Raw genomic sequence first — 19,690 nt, forward strand, 5'->3', positions numbered from 1 at the left:
CTCACTTAGAGCTTGTACTCGCAATTATGCTGCAACTGGCCTCTGGAATATATAATGTAGTATATAAAACATTGTAAGGGTGTCTTTCTTAATGCATGTTCAAAAACACATTGACACACATGCAACAAAGACTTTCTCACCCCACCCGTAGCATAATTGTTTGTTCACAGTTTTAAAAATAACTAGGGCTGTGTCATGGGTGGGTTGGCAGCTGTCAGGACATTGCCTCTGCATGCAGAGTGAGTATTTGCATTTGTACATATACAGTGCATGGGAGCGTGTGAACTAATGTGTGCCTGTGTGTGTATGTTAAGCCCAGTGGCTCTGTCAGCAGCTCTAGTGTTGAATCTGTTTGGACACGTCTAGGTCCGCAGAGATGAAATAGACACCAACCACAAAGCTAGCGTGTAGAAGCCTGTTGAATCTATTTGGACCTAAAAAGATAATGTAGTTGTACCAACGTGTTTTTGGGGCTGATAATTACTTGAATCTTACAGTCACCAATCCAGTTATTCAAACTGTGATGAGCAAGAATAATAAATCATTAAGGAAGATTACATCACAATCAACAACCCAAATCACTATAATTGTGTATACGCTAATACATATGAATGCCAGCTATAATTGCAGTCTTAGTGTCATTATTACAAAAATTGCTGTTATCTAACTATTCCTCTATCTCACGCCAGTATCCACCTTGCAGACTGTAACTGTTAATAATTCACATTAGTTACAGTGAAGTGGTAACCAAGTTTTTCTACCAGAACCAGTGGAGAAAAACAAAATACCAACCAAATGTAAACACTAGTATGTTGACTGGAAGCAGCCCAAAATGTTTGAGTAAGCTGCAGCCTTTATAAAACTTTAATGTTTTTTGGTCTCCCAGTAAACATGGAGAGGTAGAGGATGGTAGAGGATTTTCCATTTCATGTTTTTTTTCTCATCACAGTATAATGGTGTATACTGGGAATATAGTAATTAACATTGAAGATAGGGCTGTTTTAATGAAAACAGTTCCAGTTCTGATTTTACCATAGAGGTATACTGGTTGAAATGCCCTTGCCAAGTCCTTTCATTGCTCCATATTTGCCAGCTTGCTTTGAGTTTTGACAAAGTGGCTGTGCTACATCTTTCTGACCTCCATACGCTGCCTAGCTTCAGCTCATTGTTAACCTCTCCCATTAATATCAACGCCGCCCCTCCTTACGGAATAGCTTAGGTCCTCTGAGACCTTTATGTGCCCACAATGAGTTCAGCACCTGAAAATAACTTCCAATCTAGAGGTGTGTATGTGGTGTATTTCTTATTGCTTCAAAATAAATTGTCTCTAAAACAGAAAAAAGTCAGTTGACAAAGACAAAAACAGCAGATTACATGCATATGGCTTAAATTGTTGTCCATGATGTTCACGTTACTGTGTTTAGCAGATAGTCAAAAGTAAGTGGAGCTGTAAAGCCCAGCTGTTTCTAAAGATTTACCTTCCACTATTTCCAGTCATCTGGTAATGCACTTGGTGCCTCTGTTAATGCAGGGCAGAAGCTGTCACAACTGTTACCTATTATCTATGCCTGTCTCTATTACAAGCATAGATAACATAGTGACATATTATTACTCTTTTGAACTTTTAAGTCTTGGTAGTTGGTGCTTTAAGAATAGCTAAAAGCAGAGTTACAGCTACAGCATGTATGGCAAAAAATTGAGGTTAATTAATATGCGCATGAAGCGGGCGGTTCATTAAGTGTGGATATGAAACAGTGGGGTCCACAAAGTCTAAATGGGAAATAGAGGGATCTATAATGAGTGTATACATGAACCAGATATTGTAGATCTCTGTAGTCTTTGAGCCTGAATGAGTCCCAGGGGCCCAAACACTACACATTAATAATAGTGTATGTCACCCAGTGTGTTCACGTGTGTGTGTGTGTGTGTGTGTGTGTGTGTGTGTGTGCGTGCGCGTGCGTGTGCGCATGCATGTATGTGTGTGTGTGAGTGTGTACATATGCATGCCCTGCTTGTTTCTCAATGAGGCCTCTGTTCCCTCTCGTCCCTTTTTTACCTAGTGACGCTCGGCCATATAATTACTGTGAACTAGCACACATACAGCCTATTTTACTTAAAGTAAATAAGTGATCCAATTACAAAGTTTGAAATAAGCAGACAGTTTTACCATGCCCTTTTCTTTTTCAGCAGCTCACAGCAACTCTAGATAATCCAGTAAGCCTCACTTGAATGCAGAGGTACTTTACTTGACAAGCCCAAGACAAAAGTGACACCTTCTGTTAACTAATCATGCACACACCAGCTTTCTAAAGTCAACCTTGAATGCACTGAACTCAAAGTGTTTGTAACAGACTTGAGTCTAATTCTGTCTGCATTATGCTCATTTCTCTAAGCCTGCTCTGTGAGTTCTGCCATGGACAGGCTCTCATACAAAATATCAGGCCCTTTCCTCTTTGCTCCTCTTAGTTCATGCCTTGGCCTCTGTTACAGAGCAGCCTTAGACCCTGAACTAACCCACTGTCTCAATGCCCTCTCTGAAAGGGCTCTATCCTTTTTTTTTCCAATCTTAGTCCAAGACCAGCGTGGCTGTGTACATTTCCTGCCCTCTGTCCAGCCCAGACCTAGATCCCATCCCTTGGGCGAGCACAGTGTCTCTCAATCCACCCTCTGTTCTCTTCTGTTCACCATGACCCCATCCTGGGAATCTTACAGATCACTGGAACCAGCAATTAAATCAGTTAATGGGTCAAATACACAGACTCATGCATAGACTCACAGATTAACACAAGCTTGTGTTCACATGCACGCATTGCACGCACAACATGAGTGGAGATTCAGTCATATGGACTAAAATGGTCAAAATGATCTTTGCCCCTCCAGACTCACAGACAATAGATTCCTCTGGCTGATTTAGTGCTGGTCTTTTTCTCCACTGTTTGAGAATTTATGGGTCAAACTCTTTGTCACATCTCATGGTAGACTCTCTTGCCTTGGCATTTAAAATGCATTAACATCGAAAATACAAGGAACTTTCTTTAAAAGATTTACTGCAGCCATCTACTGAAATGCGAACATCTGCCCATTGATGTTACAAATTCAGCATTTGGCTCCAAACCGCCCTTGTCATGGGGTTAAAGAGGCAGCAACGTGTGAGTGTATGTGTTTCTATACATGTGTGGAACACATAGGAGAGAGAGAGAATGGGTATGATTTTGAGACAATTGGGTTAAGCTAGAGACCCAGTGAATCCTCTGTGCACTTGACTATGCGTGCATGCAGTGTGTGTCCGTGCATGTGAGTTCTGTTTGCTCTCTGTTTTTGTTTAAACATAAACCTGGTTAGACCAGTGAGCTTTGGATTTGGAGCATCTGCCATGCATGCAAAGCCAAATTCAAAACACACACTTCTCTGGCAAATGAACTTCAGACTTTTGCCTTTCTGAGGTAGTATGATAGGCATCCGTTAAGCAAGTTGCTGAACTGAAGCTCCTTTCAGATGTCTAAAAATGCACTGGACTCGTCTTACATTTGATTTTAGTCTATACAACACAAGTCAAATGGTGGAAGAGAGGGAGACAAGGGGATTAATTGAATATCATCTCAGTCTCAGTAGATAACAAAAGGATTCCAATTGTCTTGGACCAGTTATACCCTAGAACAAACCACTGAGAGACACTAGATGACATCTCATTAGAGAACATCATTACCTGCTCATCATTACCGTCATTACTGTCTGTCTTCATGTTGGCCAAAATCACAGAAATGTCTCATGTGACTGTTCACGTGGCTGTTGATTAAAATATCAAATGTACATTCCAGACAAGGTTGCCAGGCTGAGGACATCAATCACATGGTGGCAGTTCCTCCCACCCACTAAAAGAGTGTAAATAGTAATCTGGGAAAGTCACTGTGGCTTCCTTTTTTCTACTGGAAACTTGTTTTAATGTGAAACCTAACACTGGCGGCCTCGCTAGACATTTTCAGTTTTTTTGTCATTGTCCATGAAAAAGACAACCGTGAACAAATACAACCACAAAAAACCCTGTTTATCCCAGTCATTTTTATATAATTAATTCTCAGTTGTTGGGATTTTCTAATAGTTCACCACTCAGTATAAAACCATAAGAAAGTTCTGAGCTGATAACTTCTCTTCTGCCTGCTTATGGGTGTTCCTGAGAAACCCAGGTCAGCCAGTTCTGCTCTATGTCTGGACATGAGTTTCCTTCAAACACACAAGTATTGTAAGTGTGTATAATTGCATTTGTCTGCTGTGTGTGTATATTGATTGGTTTACCTTAAAGCACTGACCTATGTGTTGGGTTTTTTGCATCTAGCTCACAAACAAATGTGTTGTGGTTATGTTTGCTAATTTTAGGTTTCTCTCTTTAATAGTCCCAACAGTGAGGCTGTGACCCAACACAGTCTGGTTTTGTTCTATACTACCATGCACACCCTTATAGACTTGTGCTGATGGTCTGTGTCGAAATTCACTGATTTTCTTTTGCTTATTTTTTGATGAGGACCTTGGCAGTAAGCCAAAAAAAGAAACTGAACAAAATAATTATATTTGTTATCTTCTGAGATAAACTAACACATACCAAGAAAACAATTAAATATGTTTATTGACTTGTTCTCCCTTTCCCATCCATACGTATTATGTTCCAGTCATTTAAGGTTGCCTGTTAAGCTCTCTATTCCTCCTTCTTTCTGCATATTTATTGTCACTCTCTCTTTTTTAAAAACTTACTGTCTCCTTAATTTCTTCCCTTTCTCCTCTCCCCTGCATCTACCCCCTCACCTCCTGTCTGCGTCCAGGCTGTCGAGGCCAGGTGTATACACAGCCGGTCTGTGACAGCAACACCATTTTCTGTTTTATCACCAGGAACTTTTTGCTCAGTTGAAACTCCCCTCAAGGACAGTGAGGAAGATGGTAAAGTATGGGAGGTGGAGGTGGCAGGGGAAGAGACAGAGTAACACGAGTAGGAGCTAGGTTGTGATGGGAAACACAGAAATAAAAGGTGTGTTTGTGTACTTAGGTTTTCCAGTCTTTGATGTGTCATACTTGGGAATAGGGTACAACAGCTACGTATTTGCATAAACACACAAAGAATGCAACACATGCACAGTGGGATACCATCATCAGCTTGTTGCTGCGTCACTGGGCTTGGGAGCCATCTGCTGCAGCATGAACTTTAAAGGTGAACTTGGACAGTGTCAGCTCATTCAGTCCTCCCCTGTCACTGGAACGAGTGCTTTTGAATAAGGTTTACACGTAAATATTAACAAATGACCTTATGCTGAGTATTAAGTTTTATCTAATATGTCTGCATGTAATCATTTCAAGTTTAAATGTTTTAAATTTAGGAAAAATAATGTTTTCAGTAATTGTGTTGTAAACTCCTGAACAGGCATGTCAAACGGCCTCCTTTAAGTAGATTCAATAGATATGAGTTTATTGTTGAGTGCTTGAGATAATACAGCCATTGTATTGGTTGATAGATGGATAAATAATGGTTATGTTCAGTCCATTCAAGTTACTCAGTCAGTGACTCGGTGAGCTTTCAGTGACTGGATTGTTCCCTATCGTCCCATAGACACTTCATAAAACACTCGGAATGAATGATGTGTTTGTGCAAAGATTATGTGTGTGTGTGTGTGGGCGGGTGGGCGGGTGGATGGATGGATGGGGGTGACACTGGGGTGGAGAATGTTCCTTTGCTAACTCTTTGACAGTAATGGGACTTTTACACACACACACACACACACACACACACACACGCAAACATGCACATATATATGCTCAGCAAAAGCTCAGACACACATGGTAGATGTAATCTGGTGGCCATTATTGCAAACAAGGTAGTGTTGTGTTGTACTGACAAACATTTCAGTCTCTCTCATGTGTCTCTGGTTTAAATTATCACCAGTATCTCCCAGACTAGGGGCCTTTCATTCTCTCTCCCTGCAGGGAAAGGAAAGGTCACAGGCTCATTCAGAGACTAAGTGCAGAAAGTGAAAAGTCAAACACTGTAGAAAGCAGATATATGTAATGCCCTGTTTGGTTTTAAGGTAGTGGCAAGCTGGGCTAGAACCTGATCTTCATTGCTTTCATGTGTTTGTTGATTATACCACAGAATAGAAGGAAAGAGAGAGACCGGATTTCCCCTCAGACACTCATGTATCACACTCAGAGAAGATCATCTTTCCATTGTTTACGGTGAAATGTTTTTGTCTTAATTACATTGATGTCAAGGCTCATTTTGGGGCCTTTCCCTGTTTTGGTAACACCACAAAGATACCTTAATCTAATGCTTGGAGCCCAGTTGTTTGTTAATTTAACTCTTATAAACCAAGGCAGATATTGACATTTACCCCTGTTCTAATGATATAAGCCTTTATCTTATCCTCCTGTTGTCTTTTCCAGATTATAATAAAACCAGACGTAATATTGGTTGTTTGAATGTAATTATTGATAAGATTACTTATCAAAAATATTACAGCTAAATTTGATTGAGCATCACTATAGTTTTTCAATGTTGCATCAAGTCCTCCTGCTTGCAAACAGCTAATGTATGATGAATAATAAATACAGCACGTTTTGTCACTGAGTAGCAGTGTCTCATCTCTATTTGATTCTGCCTCGGTAGATAAGATTATATTATATGTGAAGGTTATATATCAAGTATACACAACATATAAATTGACCGTGTCAGTGCATGGACATGTACACCATGGTTAATTTGATTAATTTGGCATTTTTTTAATAGAATAGTATGTTTGCTGTTATAACTACTGTTCAAATATCTTCAGAAGTGCTGCTTCCAAGTAATTCTCTTGCATAAGCCCCTAAATGGGGCCCTGACACTGTTGAGCACTAAAACTCCTCTCATGGCTTTTTTAAGAGCATGTCTGTTGCTGTGTTTTAAGTAGAACCTCTCCACCCTCTTTACCTGCATTACCTGTTTTTTCTCTGTATCATTTACACATACATGTTGTAACAAAGTTTTCTTTTGGTGATATTTTGAAAAAGTTAGATTTATTTTACTCTACTGTACAGCTGGGACTTGACACCTTGACTTCTATTCTAGTATCTCACCTGTGTTCACGCTGTAAAGAATTACGGAATTACAATCTATACTGAGCAATGAAGGCAATTACAGCTGTGACCGCTGTGAACACAAGACGAACGTGACTCAGACCCTGTGACTCAGACCTTCGTTCATTCAGTTATTGCAGTTGAAACATGAACCTCCACAGTTTCCACTGTAAATGATTAACTGAGACATCAGACTATTTTTCACGTTCTGATCATATGCTTACGTGACACTTGTCTGGGATTTTTTTTTCTTTACCACAGTCTTATTTGTCCACTTATCTAAGAAGAGGAGTGTTTTAACATTGGCTTTTATGTTGATTGGGTTTCACATTTGGTTGTTTAAAGCTGCAGTTATCATTACTACTGCCTCTCTGTTCTGCACCCCACGAATATGGATGGCAGTAGTCAACCACAAAAAGCAATGAATATAGTTCATTGGTAGAGGTCCTAGTAAATCCTTTCTATCTGTCTGTGGAATGTGTGTCAGACCAGAAAGGAAGATTAGAGAAAAAGTGGGGCACCAGAGCCCGGAAAAGAGCAAGAGTGGGCTCTGGGGTAATCTATTCTCTCTCTCTGTCTTTCTTCCTCTCTCTCTGGTCATCTTATGACACGCTTAAACCCCCTTGTTGGTGGCTTTAATTGGCTGGATTCCGGGCAGCAGACTTATAGCTGCTGCTGAGCTGTTAAACACTGTGGACAACAATATGCAGGCACTGGCTATCAGTGACTGAAGCCCCATATAGTCATTTTATGTTTATTACAACAACTGACGTTTTTGTGCTTTAAGCTTCTACAGGTTAATTATTTGCATCGCATTTGGTGCGTTGAATGCTGACTACACAGAAATGTAATGGCACTTATGCTATTTTACATTGTCCAAAAGTCCACCGAACGTAGCCTATCATTGATGCCGTATTTATATTCGGCCCACATACATACCAAAGACTGTGTATTTGGCCCGTACACACAATGCAGATCATTTCACCCCAATATCCAAGAACTGACTGTGTCCCAAAGGGTGCAGCTTTGAAGACCAACACCATGAAACATTTCTCACTTGTTCAGTCAGTAGATATGGCATTTGAAAGAATTCAGCAAAATGCTATATTTCCATGATGTACTTTCCCATGGGACACTCCACTTTTCTTTGAGCATTTATTTTTGTCATGGCTTCGACCGCTCACTGAACTGGCCAGCTGCCTACTGACTGGATTAACTCAGGCACCATGTTAACATTATGGTTTTACATTCACAGACATCAGAGAGGAAGGGTGGGAGCAGAGGTACAGCTAGTACAGAGAGAAACCAGAAATAAGGAAAAGGAAGCTGAGCACAGAAAGTCTAGAGTTTACAATTGAGAAGTAGATCAGAGAGGGAACAGCTCAAAGGGAAAAAAAAAAATCAAAGGAATACAGTAGAAAAGGGGGGGGGGGTCCTCCATGACCTACATTTGCATTGCAAGCTGCAGCTGAAGCCAACATGTGCAGTCATGACATAGTACTGTAAGAGTACAGTAAGCCAGTTAGCATAAATTAGCATATCAAGTCTGCCTGGAGACAGTTTGCTTTCAGAGGATTTCTGTACAGAGACCACCCTCATGCCTCTGTCTTGTACTCATCTGAATTCTCATGCTGTACAATTTACAGATCACACTACTATACTGCACCCCTCTTATCAACCGTTTGTCTCCAGGCAGAAATGTCATGGTATTCTAAAATATTGATCTCATGCCTTTCGATGACCAACTGAAGACTCTGACCATACTGTAAACATCTGGTTTCCTCTGTGGTGACGCAAGGCCTTTAACAAAGCCATCCTCTTTTACTGTTGTCCTTGTTTTGGGGGCTTTTCTACCATCAGTGTGGTCCTCAGCAGGAGAAACACCTGCTCAGTTGGACTAAGGTCAGGTGACTGACTTGGCCAGACGAGAACATTCCACAGTTTGGTCATAAAACACTCTTTGTTTGCCTTAGCAGTATGTTTAGGATGATTATACAGTTGCATTGTCCCAAAACCAGGGGACTGTGTATATAAAAGATAAGAAATAACTCACACGGCACACCACCGAGTGTGACAGGAAAAATGATGGTGGCATTTTGCAGACAAGAGCAATGCAGTCTTGTTATCTTAATTGGTTCCCATCCAATGCTTTAGTATCCATTCATACAAAAGACAGCAATTGTGAAAGAGTGTGAGGATACCAGAGGAGGGAGGTACAGATACAGTAGCACAGTAAGCATCCCAATGAAAAAAGGAGTGACCGAGAGCAATGCTTGCATTTGTCAGCTATCTTTTCTTGTTTATCTGTGTCCTCGAGGCCTCGTTAACATTCACACTGCAGAATCACACTGAGGCGGCATACCATCAATCTCAAATTACTCCTCTTTGTCATCTGTATTCTCTCCTCTCTTCTTAATTGTCTGCTCTCCTCACCTTTTCACATTCAAGTCCTTAGCATCAAAAATCCATCTATTTCTATTTTCTAATAAGCCCTATGTCAATGCTAAAAAGTTTTGTGGGAATTTTACACAGTTCATTAGTATTCAGACTGCAGCACTACAGTGGCACACTGACACACTTACTGTTACCAGCCTTGGCTCTGTTTAGTGCGCATTAGTCCAAAACTCTTTGGTTTCTTTTCTTTATACCTCTAAATCATCTCATCATTTATTTGTCCCTGTAATGAATCTTTCCGCTCCTTGACTTCACCAAGGTGACAGAATAGAGTGGAGGAGTGCAGGAAGGTAGTGAAAAGGGAGCGAGAGGACAAGTGAGTTGGAAGAAGGATTAAAAAAAAGGGGATGAGATGAGAAGAGCAGATCAAACTGGGTGGATAAGCAGAGAGGAAAAAGAAGAAAAAATATTGGACTAAAAGGGAGAGAAATGTAGAAGCACATAAGGAGGAGAGGAGGTGGGGGGGCGCAACTCTCAGGGGAGGGAAGCAATGTAAAGGAGAGAAGGGTAACGGGAGTCTATTGCTATTCAGGATGCATTTCACTGCATTGCAGTGGCACACTGACACACATTCACAACTGCAGTTTATAATGAGTCTCCTTCAGTCTCTTTTAAAGAATGCAGGTTGTGAATGTCTTTGTAGAATTGCAGTCAGGAGTACGATCCATTACACTATTGGCCCGTTGCCTATGGTGATAAATATTGTTACTAAAGCTCACATCCAGCTATCATTCACTGTCTGCCTAAAACACTCAGATATCAGCCTGCTGTTGTTTTGGTGCCTCATTTGACTATGATGCAAATCACTGACAAACAGCATCATGGGTTTAAACTTGGGCTAATCATCTGTGATGGATGTCCTCCCCTCTGTCCTTCTCTTATCTCCTGTCAGTATTCAGTAAATATAGTGCTACGTAGTAAGAGCCAGGACTGTTAAAATTTACACTGGTTAGTAGTTTACAGTCCTTGTTGCTATATACCGTATGTCCTTTTACAATCTACTACATGTTCATTACAGCAGGTTCAGGACTGGGTGTGTAAATTTTATTTCACATGTACTAGTGCTGATGTTGCAGTTTCAGCACTGGCCCTTGTGACACCATTCTTAGTTAATGTCAGTATGTTTCATTGTGAATCGATCAATACAACACCAGTAATGTTACTGTTGTTAGGTCAATATCTGGGTTTGCCAATATGCAGCCCTACTTGAGATATATAGGTGTCAACTACCGTATTTTCCACTATATGAACCTTAGTTCAGTTGTACATATTCATTATACATTTTTTACAGTATCTGAAATTAGTCCTCTTTTTTTTTTTTCTTTCAATCTTTCACTCCCTCCTCATTTCTTCCTCCTCTCCCGTCTGTCCTCCTTTTCCCTTCTCCTTCTCCTGTCTGTGGATGACAGCTGTTGGGAGCTGTAGTCAGACAGTCCAGAGTTTTTGTGTGTCAGCACTGGTCACACTGCAGCAGGTGTGTGTGCGTTTGCTCACCCACACGTTTGCATATGTTGGTGCCTATTGAAGCTAGACTTGCTGACTGTCAGATGTGTGTGTGTTTGTGTGTGTGGGTAGATAGGGTAAGACAGACTAGATGACTTTCTGTCAGCAGCTATTGATGAATGAAGAGATGAGTTTGGTTCCTGAGGAGGCCAGGCCAACCGTTAGAGCAGACTATTTTAAGCCCTTGACCGTGGAGATCATTCACTCACCTCTCCTTATTTAACCCCTGTAACTAATATGAATAGTATTGTACATTTATTGAGTTAAATTTAATTGTTTGACTCATTCATTCCTACATTCATTAATGTTTTTCCACAACCCTTGGGACCCAGATTCACTGAAACCCCTCATAATCAATCACTTAGTTTATCATTTATTAAAAATTGTAATAGCAGACTTACAGTAGGCTACCAGACTGACAGAGCAGATAAATAAATCAATGAATGTAATGCTAGCCTGTATCTGTGCTATGTGGGTGGCTCCATCTGGGCATGCCAACTGCTCAGCTAGGACTGTGTGTGTGTTGGTGAGATATGTTTTCGAAGACATGATTGGAACCTAAAGTAGTCTGTAAAAATAAAAATGATTCAGATCTTTTAACACAGTAACACATTATAAACATACTATTATATAACATAAGTATTATTTTAAAATCAGTTCAGCAATTCAGTGGCCTTGTCAAACACTGAATTTGGGTGTTTTAACAATTTTTTTAAATCTGTTGTCAAACCCCTAAACAAGTATGAAATAGTGACCTGACAGGTACCATCTGTTCCAGCTGTAATTGCAGCAGTTTTATAGTAAGACTCAGTCTAATCACTAGTTAAATTAGCCTGAAACAATAAACATAAATGCAGGTTGCTGACAGCTGTATTGTGTAATCAGCTGTATTAGCTGGAGGCACCAAAAAATTGGCTTCATAATGTTGCTGCTACATAGAAGGCAGGCATGCACACATACAGAGTCCTTTTGAAAAAACGTCCTTTTCGGTGTGAAAGAACACCAGATTTGGAACTCGAAGAGGGAGAAGACGTGTTTTTAAATTTAGCCAGTTTAGTGTGGATGTAGCTTTAGTGTTTTCTCCAGCTCTCTAATTAGCTAGTGAACAGATCGCCTTACCTCTGTCCAGCTGGGTGAGTGTATGTGCATGCGTGTGTGTATCCAGCTGTATGGTCTACGGTCTCTTATCAGTGTAACCACTGGCCCATAGTTAACAGCAACCATCTGGGGCCCATACACAGAGTTGGTTTTAGCTAGCCAGCCTACCCAAGCCAAATTACTCTCTCTCTCTTTCTCAATTTACCCTCTCCCTCGTTTGCTCCAAAGCCTTTCTCCTCCTTCAATCTCCCTTTCTTTTCTGTTTTTTATATGAATGCATGAAGAGGCTTTTTTAACATTCACCTCTTCAACCATTCTCCCTTTCTTTCTTTCAGTCTGAATATCTAATTTTTCTCTCTTCATCAGCTTTCCCGCCATTCTCTAATGACACACTGAGATCTGTTTAAAGATGCAGATTGGCTTAGTGTGTACCACATGCTTTCTTTAGTGGGTTTACCAGAAATGAACTGTGGATCTTATTTTTAGAACGGGTACACCAAAGGTTCTGCATCAACATGAGTGCCTTTAAAGATGTATGTAAGGTCTGAAAACATGATGTGTCAGAAATGCTTATAACAATCTTTTAATACTTATAACAATATTATTTTGTGATGTAAAGAGATTACCTTTATGTCTAGCTGTGTGTTATCATTGTGCAAATGAGGTACTGGTATATTGAGTTTTTACTGCAGGTATATGGTTCAGGCCTATAGGACAGGATCATACAGTATCATATTACTGGTATTATTTCGCTCCTTCCTGTAGTGATGCCATTATTATTCATGGTTTCAGATTGCATCAAATTGTATCACATCCATGCAACAACCTGAAAGGTAATCCTGTTACATAAATACTGACAAAGGAAGGAACTCTGTCCTTCCACTTATATTTCCTACAGGGAAGATGACTTACACAATCTGCTGTCTTTGGGATAATTGTTTGACAAGTTTATTTAGCAAGTGAGTTTATTGCAACATTAGACAAATATTAAGAGTGGTGACTCACACAGGAGATTTGGCACACACTGTACAACTGTAGGCATCATAATGAGAGCTAATAATAAAAACACCTTAAATTGATGGGTGCCTTGTTTACATTTACTCGTCAGCCTTTTGTTCAAGTGTCCTTTTAAAGTCCCCTTTTTCGCATGCTTTCTTACACACACACACACACACACACAGACTTACTAATTGGAAAACTATCACCTCTGTCACAAATGTCTCTATAGATTCTTGAGATGCTGGTTCCCACAGAAGGCTGCAGTATCTTGAGACCAAGAGACAAAGCTTTGATAGGAAAAGTAATAGTTTATTAGTATCACAACCTGACACATGTATAGTGAGAAATATTTTCTGTACATACAACTGCCATAATCACTTGATAGAAATTGTTTGAAAGTGGTGAGAAAATCAATTACCACCAAGAAGGAAGTAGTAAATGAATACATCTAAAAGACAGTCCATTGACCTTGTACTTGATTGACAAGCCTGTGAATATTCTCATATGATTGACAAGGCCTGTGACTGTCAGTGTTTTTGAAAGAATAAACAAATCATACACAAGCCTCAAAGCTTTAAAACATTCTGTGGGCAGATTTGTTCTCTTTTTCTCAAAGGTACTCATACTGCCTACTTGTCTGCTATGTGTGAAAAAAAGCGTTAGTTTAGCGTAGCTCGGACACAGATGCACCAAAGAGTGGAGCTTATAGAGTCTCTGAGTTGTATGTGTGTGTTTTTTCGACTGGTTAAGTGTTGGTAGTGCTGGTATAATTACAAACCTCTGAAACAACCATGTCACACAGGAGCTATTTCTACTGACAGCCAGCTATGCCACTACACACACACACTGCAGCGGTCTGGCCCAGCAGTGAGGCAGTTGAAGCTTGCTTTTTTTGTGTGTGTGTGTGTGTGTGTGTGTGTGTGTGTGTGGGGCAGACAACTGGAGCTGCCAGTGCAGCTATTTCTATCCAGGGGTCATTCAGTGCTAGACGGAGTAGACGATGTGAGTTAGCAGCCACTTTATCCTGAGAGCAACAAAACAACTTGCCACAAACTGAGCAGTACTGTACACTTCACACATTTGACTGTGATGTGTGAACTCCTAATGGGTTGAAATCAGTATCATGATTAATATTTAGATCATTTATTATATTTTGGCAATAGTATGCCAAATCAAATCTAAAATAATCACTTTACTTTTATGTTACCTTATTGTACACCAAACAACTTGACAAATATATTTGATCAGAAGTTGATAAAATATTTAATTATCTCCCAGTCCTACGACATGCTGCTACGTTGTGCTGTGCATTACATTAGATTGTATGTGTAGGCTGTGTGTGTAATATGCTTCCCAAATAGTCCGACATGTCAGTCACTTTACACATGACAGAAAACAAAAGGGTCCTAACCTAGTAACATTACTGGCTCACACAGCCACACTCACACATACATGTACAGTTTCCATGGCAACTGGCAGTCATGGCAGAGGCCACATTGACTAGCAACCTGCTGTGAGAGGGAGAAACCAGGGTAGAGCGAAGAAGACATGAGTCTCTTTCGTACATGGAAGATGTGTATTGCTGAGTTATTTACTATTATGATTATCAAGTTCCTGTGGTGCAAACAGGTTATCTATGTGTCCGTTTGTGCTCACTGCATGGGAGGAGTTCTTTCGCCACAACCACATCTTAAATGATGCCAACATCTACAGACACATTTCTACATGTGCTCATCTTCTGTGTGTTAGCAGTATTCTATTTCACATAACCTCTTGAAAGGAAATGTGCCATTCATTGGAACTCTATTCAAATGGAAATAGGGGTATTGCAGTAATCTCACAAAATCTGACTGGAGTGTGAGTTGGAGTGTAATATTTCAAGCACACCCATAATGCTGCACGTAGCCAAGAACAGATTTTAGTATGGCTCATATCAAATCCAGTAGTGTGGGTGGGGTTGTGCCAAATACATAATCAACTGAAACCAAACTCTTCCCTTGACAGTGTGGGCTCGAACTCTGCAGTAACTTCCTAATGAAAAGCTAACTCCTTTTTTTGGCTGTGTGGCCTCTCTGTGGCACTGTGGCGTCTATCAGCCACACCCTCTATAATAACAAGCAGTTAAAGTGAGGGAGAGGTGGGCAGATGGATGGATGGATGGATAGGATGACTAAACAAGTCAACACAGGAATGAATGAGCATTATGGTGTTGTATAACAGAAAGGTCTTTTATGGCATGTAGTAGCCACACCCTCTGCAATAATAACCACACACAGTTTGGGAGAACGGATGAATGAATGGATAGAGGAAAAAAATTGAGGTCATAATGGGCTCAGTGGGATTGACATTAAATTATGTATCGTTGAAAGATGCGGGAAAGTTGTAATTCGCCGTATAGAATCGCTTAACTCAATGTTACCCCGTGTCTCTATGTGTAACAGTTTGTCTCGGCCTTTTCACTGAGCTGTCAAAAGCATAGTGAGCTCACAGTGGTCTTTTGGAAGAGCAGGACAGATGCAGATTGTCTGAAAACAGTTTTAGATTAGAAACAAAGGAGATTTACTTCTCATATAGTGCTGAAAAGTTGCACATTTTGCAACACACTGAAGATTCTGCACAGATACAGAGGGTGTTTGAATACACACCACAAAACAAAATATTTTCATAACTTTTCTTCACCATCATCTTGTTGAATTTAGTTATTCAGTAATTCTGCAGACATGCTCCAAACAAGAAGTTTTGGCCCAACAGCTTAGCTACGCAGTTCACACAGGGCAGCTCCAAAAAAATCCCTTATCAGTATAAGATGTTGAGGAGTCTAGAATACAGTTCAAAATTGTCCTGGACTATCATAATTTTGCTTGGCCCTGATCACATTATTATTAAATAATAACATAAGTAGAATTTAACTCAGTTTGACCATTTGAAACCACAAATTCAATTTGAAAGTTCGTCTCAACGTACTAATTGTGTTGTAGGCCAAATCAGCAGCCTCTTGCATTTGTTTTGTCCAGCCTCTTGACTTGAATAAAAGACGATTTTGTGTCTGTATGTGTGTCGTGAATCTGATTGTGAGTGGGTGTGAGTGAGTGACAGCTCTGTGTGTGTGTCTCTGCATGCAGCAAGGACTGTGCTGACAGCAGAATGGCTTGCTCGGTTGGAGGGGATTCACACTTCACATTAGATCATCACAACCAAACTGTCTATAACACACATACACAGAAAATCATGCACACACAAACTGAGTATCACTCTGTCACCGAACAGAATGTCACAAGAACTCTACACAGTTTCATACAAGATCTCTCTGCCCCCACCTTTCCTCTCTCTCGTGCACACACAAGCACATGCGGACATAGATACACACACAGTAGTGCTTCAGTCCCACAGAGAAACTGACTGGTCATACTGAGCAGCCAGACAATAGATCTGTCAATCAGCGTCAAGTCCCTGCTTAGCTGTCCAGCTTGAGGTCTTCCAGTGGATGGCTAGTTAGCCCGAGTGACAGAAGCTGACACTAGCCCCAAGCTAGTCAATTTTCTAGGCTCCTGCTCCAACTTCCCATCACTTCTCTTGACCTGAATATGTGTGCAATTCTTAAATCAGCGTTTCCCACTGATTCCCACAGTTTTCAGCTGCAGTGGAAAGAGTGGGGTCAGTGAGTGCTCATTCGTAATGGTTCATTTACAAAGTACAGCAACAAATTCCAGCAGCATAGTCACTCTCAATTTAGTATGACGTTAATTACTTTACAGCATTAGCTGACTGTTGTATATTGCTCTTAAATTCTAGCTTTCGGTCAGTGTTTATACTGCAGATGTACAGCCTCCTATTTTTTTGTTTCAAAAGCTCAGTGTCTGCATTTAGCTCTGTGGATTCTTTCTAGTTACCTTTGTAATAAGAATTCTACTAAATGATGCAGCTACAGTTATGAAGTCATGGTAACCTGACTCAAATTGCAGCAAAATTTCTGTTGCAAATGTCAGAGTATTTGATAGGTGGTTCATTCAGTTAATCCCAAAAACAGACTTAGTGGCTGGAGTGAATGTGATACAGTTGTACTTTATTTTCACTTTTATGGACATCAGTGCCACTGATGCTGAAAACACACTGCCGCCACAGGACATCATATGATTTGCATCAAGTCCTGCCCTTTGTACCAATAGAAAGTGTTGGACTGTTGAGCAACACACACAGAGCGGGACTTTTTTTAAATGATGGCAAGTCTGGAAATGTGATAGTGGCGTGAAGTGTTGCAGGGTGGCACATTGATGCCTGCCAGTGCTCACCTAGCCACTGATTGTGTGGGGGTTGTACATAGAAAATAATAGGGACAAGTGTTTTGATGTGCGCTGTACTGCGTTATGTTTTGGTCTTTAGGGTGAAGTTTGAAAAATGTGTGATATTTGCCCTTGAGCCTTTAGCCCTCTCCTTACTGTCAAACCTGTTCTTGTCCACTTATATAATTTGAAGAATATTTTCATGTGGATTGTTTGAACAACTAATGTCATGTCCTTTTCCAGTAAATTGTAGTGATGCTGATTCATATTTGAGATTTGGTTAAATTGATAAATGGATGATTTTAGCAATTATCACAATAAAACCTTGTTTTTTTTTTTGTTGTCATTTTTGTATCTTTCAGGTGGGACCAGAGACATTGGATCAGCATTGACTAGGATGTGTATGAGACATCGCAGCATAGAGGCTAAACTCAAGCAGTTCTCCATGTAAGGAACATTACACATACTGTATTTGTGTGCTCCACCTTTCCCTTTCTTTTCATTCCTCACCTACAGTACTATTGACATTTACCGCCATACAGGATCTGATATAAATGCCTGATGTCTGATGGAATTTTGGCTCAGATGTTAGATTGTTGGATGGGAGTGGGGATTTCACTGGGGTTAATCAGTTAACTCTGGCACACAAACCCTGTTACACAAAATATTAACACAGAAATCATATGTCCAACAAACATCCCCTCCAAACACAATCAAACCCTGCCAAAGTCAAGTGATGCAACTGAGTGATTTTCAAGCTCTGATGTAAAAAGAACAAAGCAAAGCAAAAACAGTCAGGATTATAAAGCTTTTCAAACTTTCACAGATAAACAAGTTTATTTCCTCTATTAGTGACTCACAGTTAGTGTACTTCGACCCAAGCTGTTTCCCTAGCAGTGCAACTCCAATAAAATGGTCCATATTTGAGCTGTTATCTCACCACATGTCTCCATATCTTGGTATTTAGTGTGTGGGGGTGAAAATGCCCCATTTGTCTGCAATGTCTCAGTGAAGTCATACACACCACAACTCTCTCTCACACACAGATACACACACACACACACACTGCAGACTACGGAGACAAGGGGCTCTCTAATTTCGGGTGGCATTTCAGTAGAGATTCCACTTGGATCTCCATAGCAGGGGCTGTACTTAGGGGGGCTGTGGTCACCACCCACCGACACACACACACACACATACACACACACAGACTAACTCTTTGGAGAAATGTCTGCAAGAGGGAGAAGTCTAATTTTAGTTTCATGCACTAAGCCTGCAGCTGCCCACCTCTCACACTCTCAGCCTCTTAAACACACTCACAAATACATCTTGGAAGACTGGCACAGTTGGGTAATGATTGACAGACATGACTGCACAAGCCTCTTATTTCCTCCTGTGACACACAGTCAGACATAAGCAGACTTTTTTCCTCTCAGTCTGTTTTTCTGCCTTTGTTTCTGATTGTTAATGATTGACAGACAAGACCATACATTATACAGGCAGAGAGGCAAACCAGACTGAATGGTTTTTCTGTCGGACAGTCTGTCTGCTACAGATATACTGATCAACCCTGCAGAGTGAGTCTGTGTGACACGAATAAAGTTAATGAGGGGTGTTTTACATGTGTCTAGAAATAGGATGTTCTGCCACATGATTGGTCAATAAAACTTCTTTAAGAGACAAGTTTAGATTTTAAAAGGTTCTTCTTGAATATCTACTTATAAATTGTTTAACTGATGAGACTGACTTCAAATCAGAAGTGAGTAACCGGTTGTTGTTTTTTTTCGCAGGGGTTTCCTGGAGGGTCTGATCAACCCCCTACAAGAACAGATGGAGGAGTGGAAAAGAGGAGTCAATACTTTGGACAAGGACCATGCTAAAGGTAGGTTAAACAAATGTAATCACATACAAGCACATAAACAATACACTGGTCCAGAAATTAGTTTAATAACAAGATGCATCTTAATCATTTTCAAGTAAAAAAGTGTCAGTGTTCTTACAGTTAGTTGACTTTTTATGCTTTCCTGTCCATCTGAACCAGAGTATAAAAGAGCTCGGCAGGAAATAAAGAAGAAGTCCTCAGACACGCTGAAACTTCAGAAGAAAGCAAAGAAAGGTAAAAAAAAATTCAATTTTGTTTTAAAACCATAGCTTAGGTGAGTCAACAAAAATAACACTGCTAAGTGCAGTTAATCTGCTAATAATGGAGACATATCTTGTTCTAATGATCTTGTACGCAGAGAGCAGTAAAATTTTGACCA

General features: G+C 40.3%; 1 protein-coding gene across 7 annotated transcripts in view; it reads left to right on the top strand.

Moving 5' to 3' along the window:
* Positions 1–19,690, top strand: part of LOC108889255 (protein MTSS 1) — a 51,958-nt gene that overhangs the window by 15,182 nt on the left and 17,086 nt on the right. For all 7 annotated transcript variants that reach the window (XM_018685632.2, XM_051075963.1, XM_051075965.1 and 4 more), the window contains exons 4-6: positions 17,792–17,876; positions 19,220–19,311; positions 19,471–19,545. In XM_018685632.2, the coding sequence (XP_018541148.1) occupies positions 17,792–17,876; positions 19,220–19,311; positions 19,471–19,545 (252 nt within the window). The remainder of the gene's footprint in view (positions 1–17,791; positions 17,877–19,219; positions 19,312–19,470; positions 19,546–19,690) is intronic.

Source organism: Lates calcarifer, linkage group LG15, assembly GCF_001640805.2.
Source record: "Lates calcarifer isolate ASB-BC8 linkage group LG15, TLL_Latcal_v3, whole genome shotgun sequence".
In the NCBI taxonomy this organism is placed as follows: domain Eukaryota; kingdom Metazoa; phylum Chordata; class Actinopteri; family Centropomidae; genus Lates; species Lates calcarifer.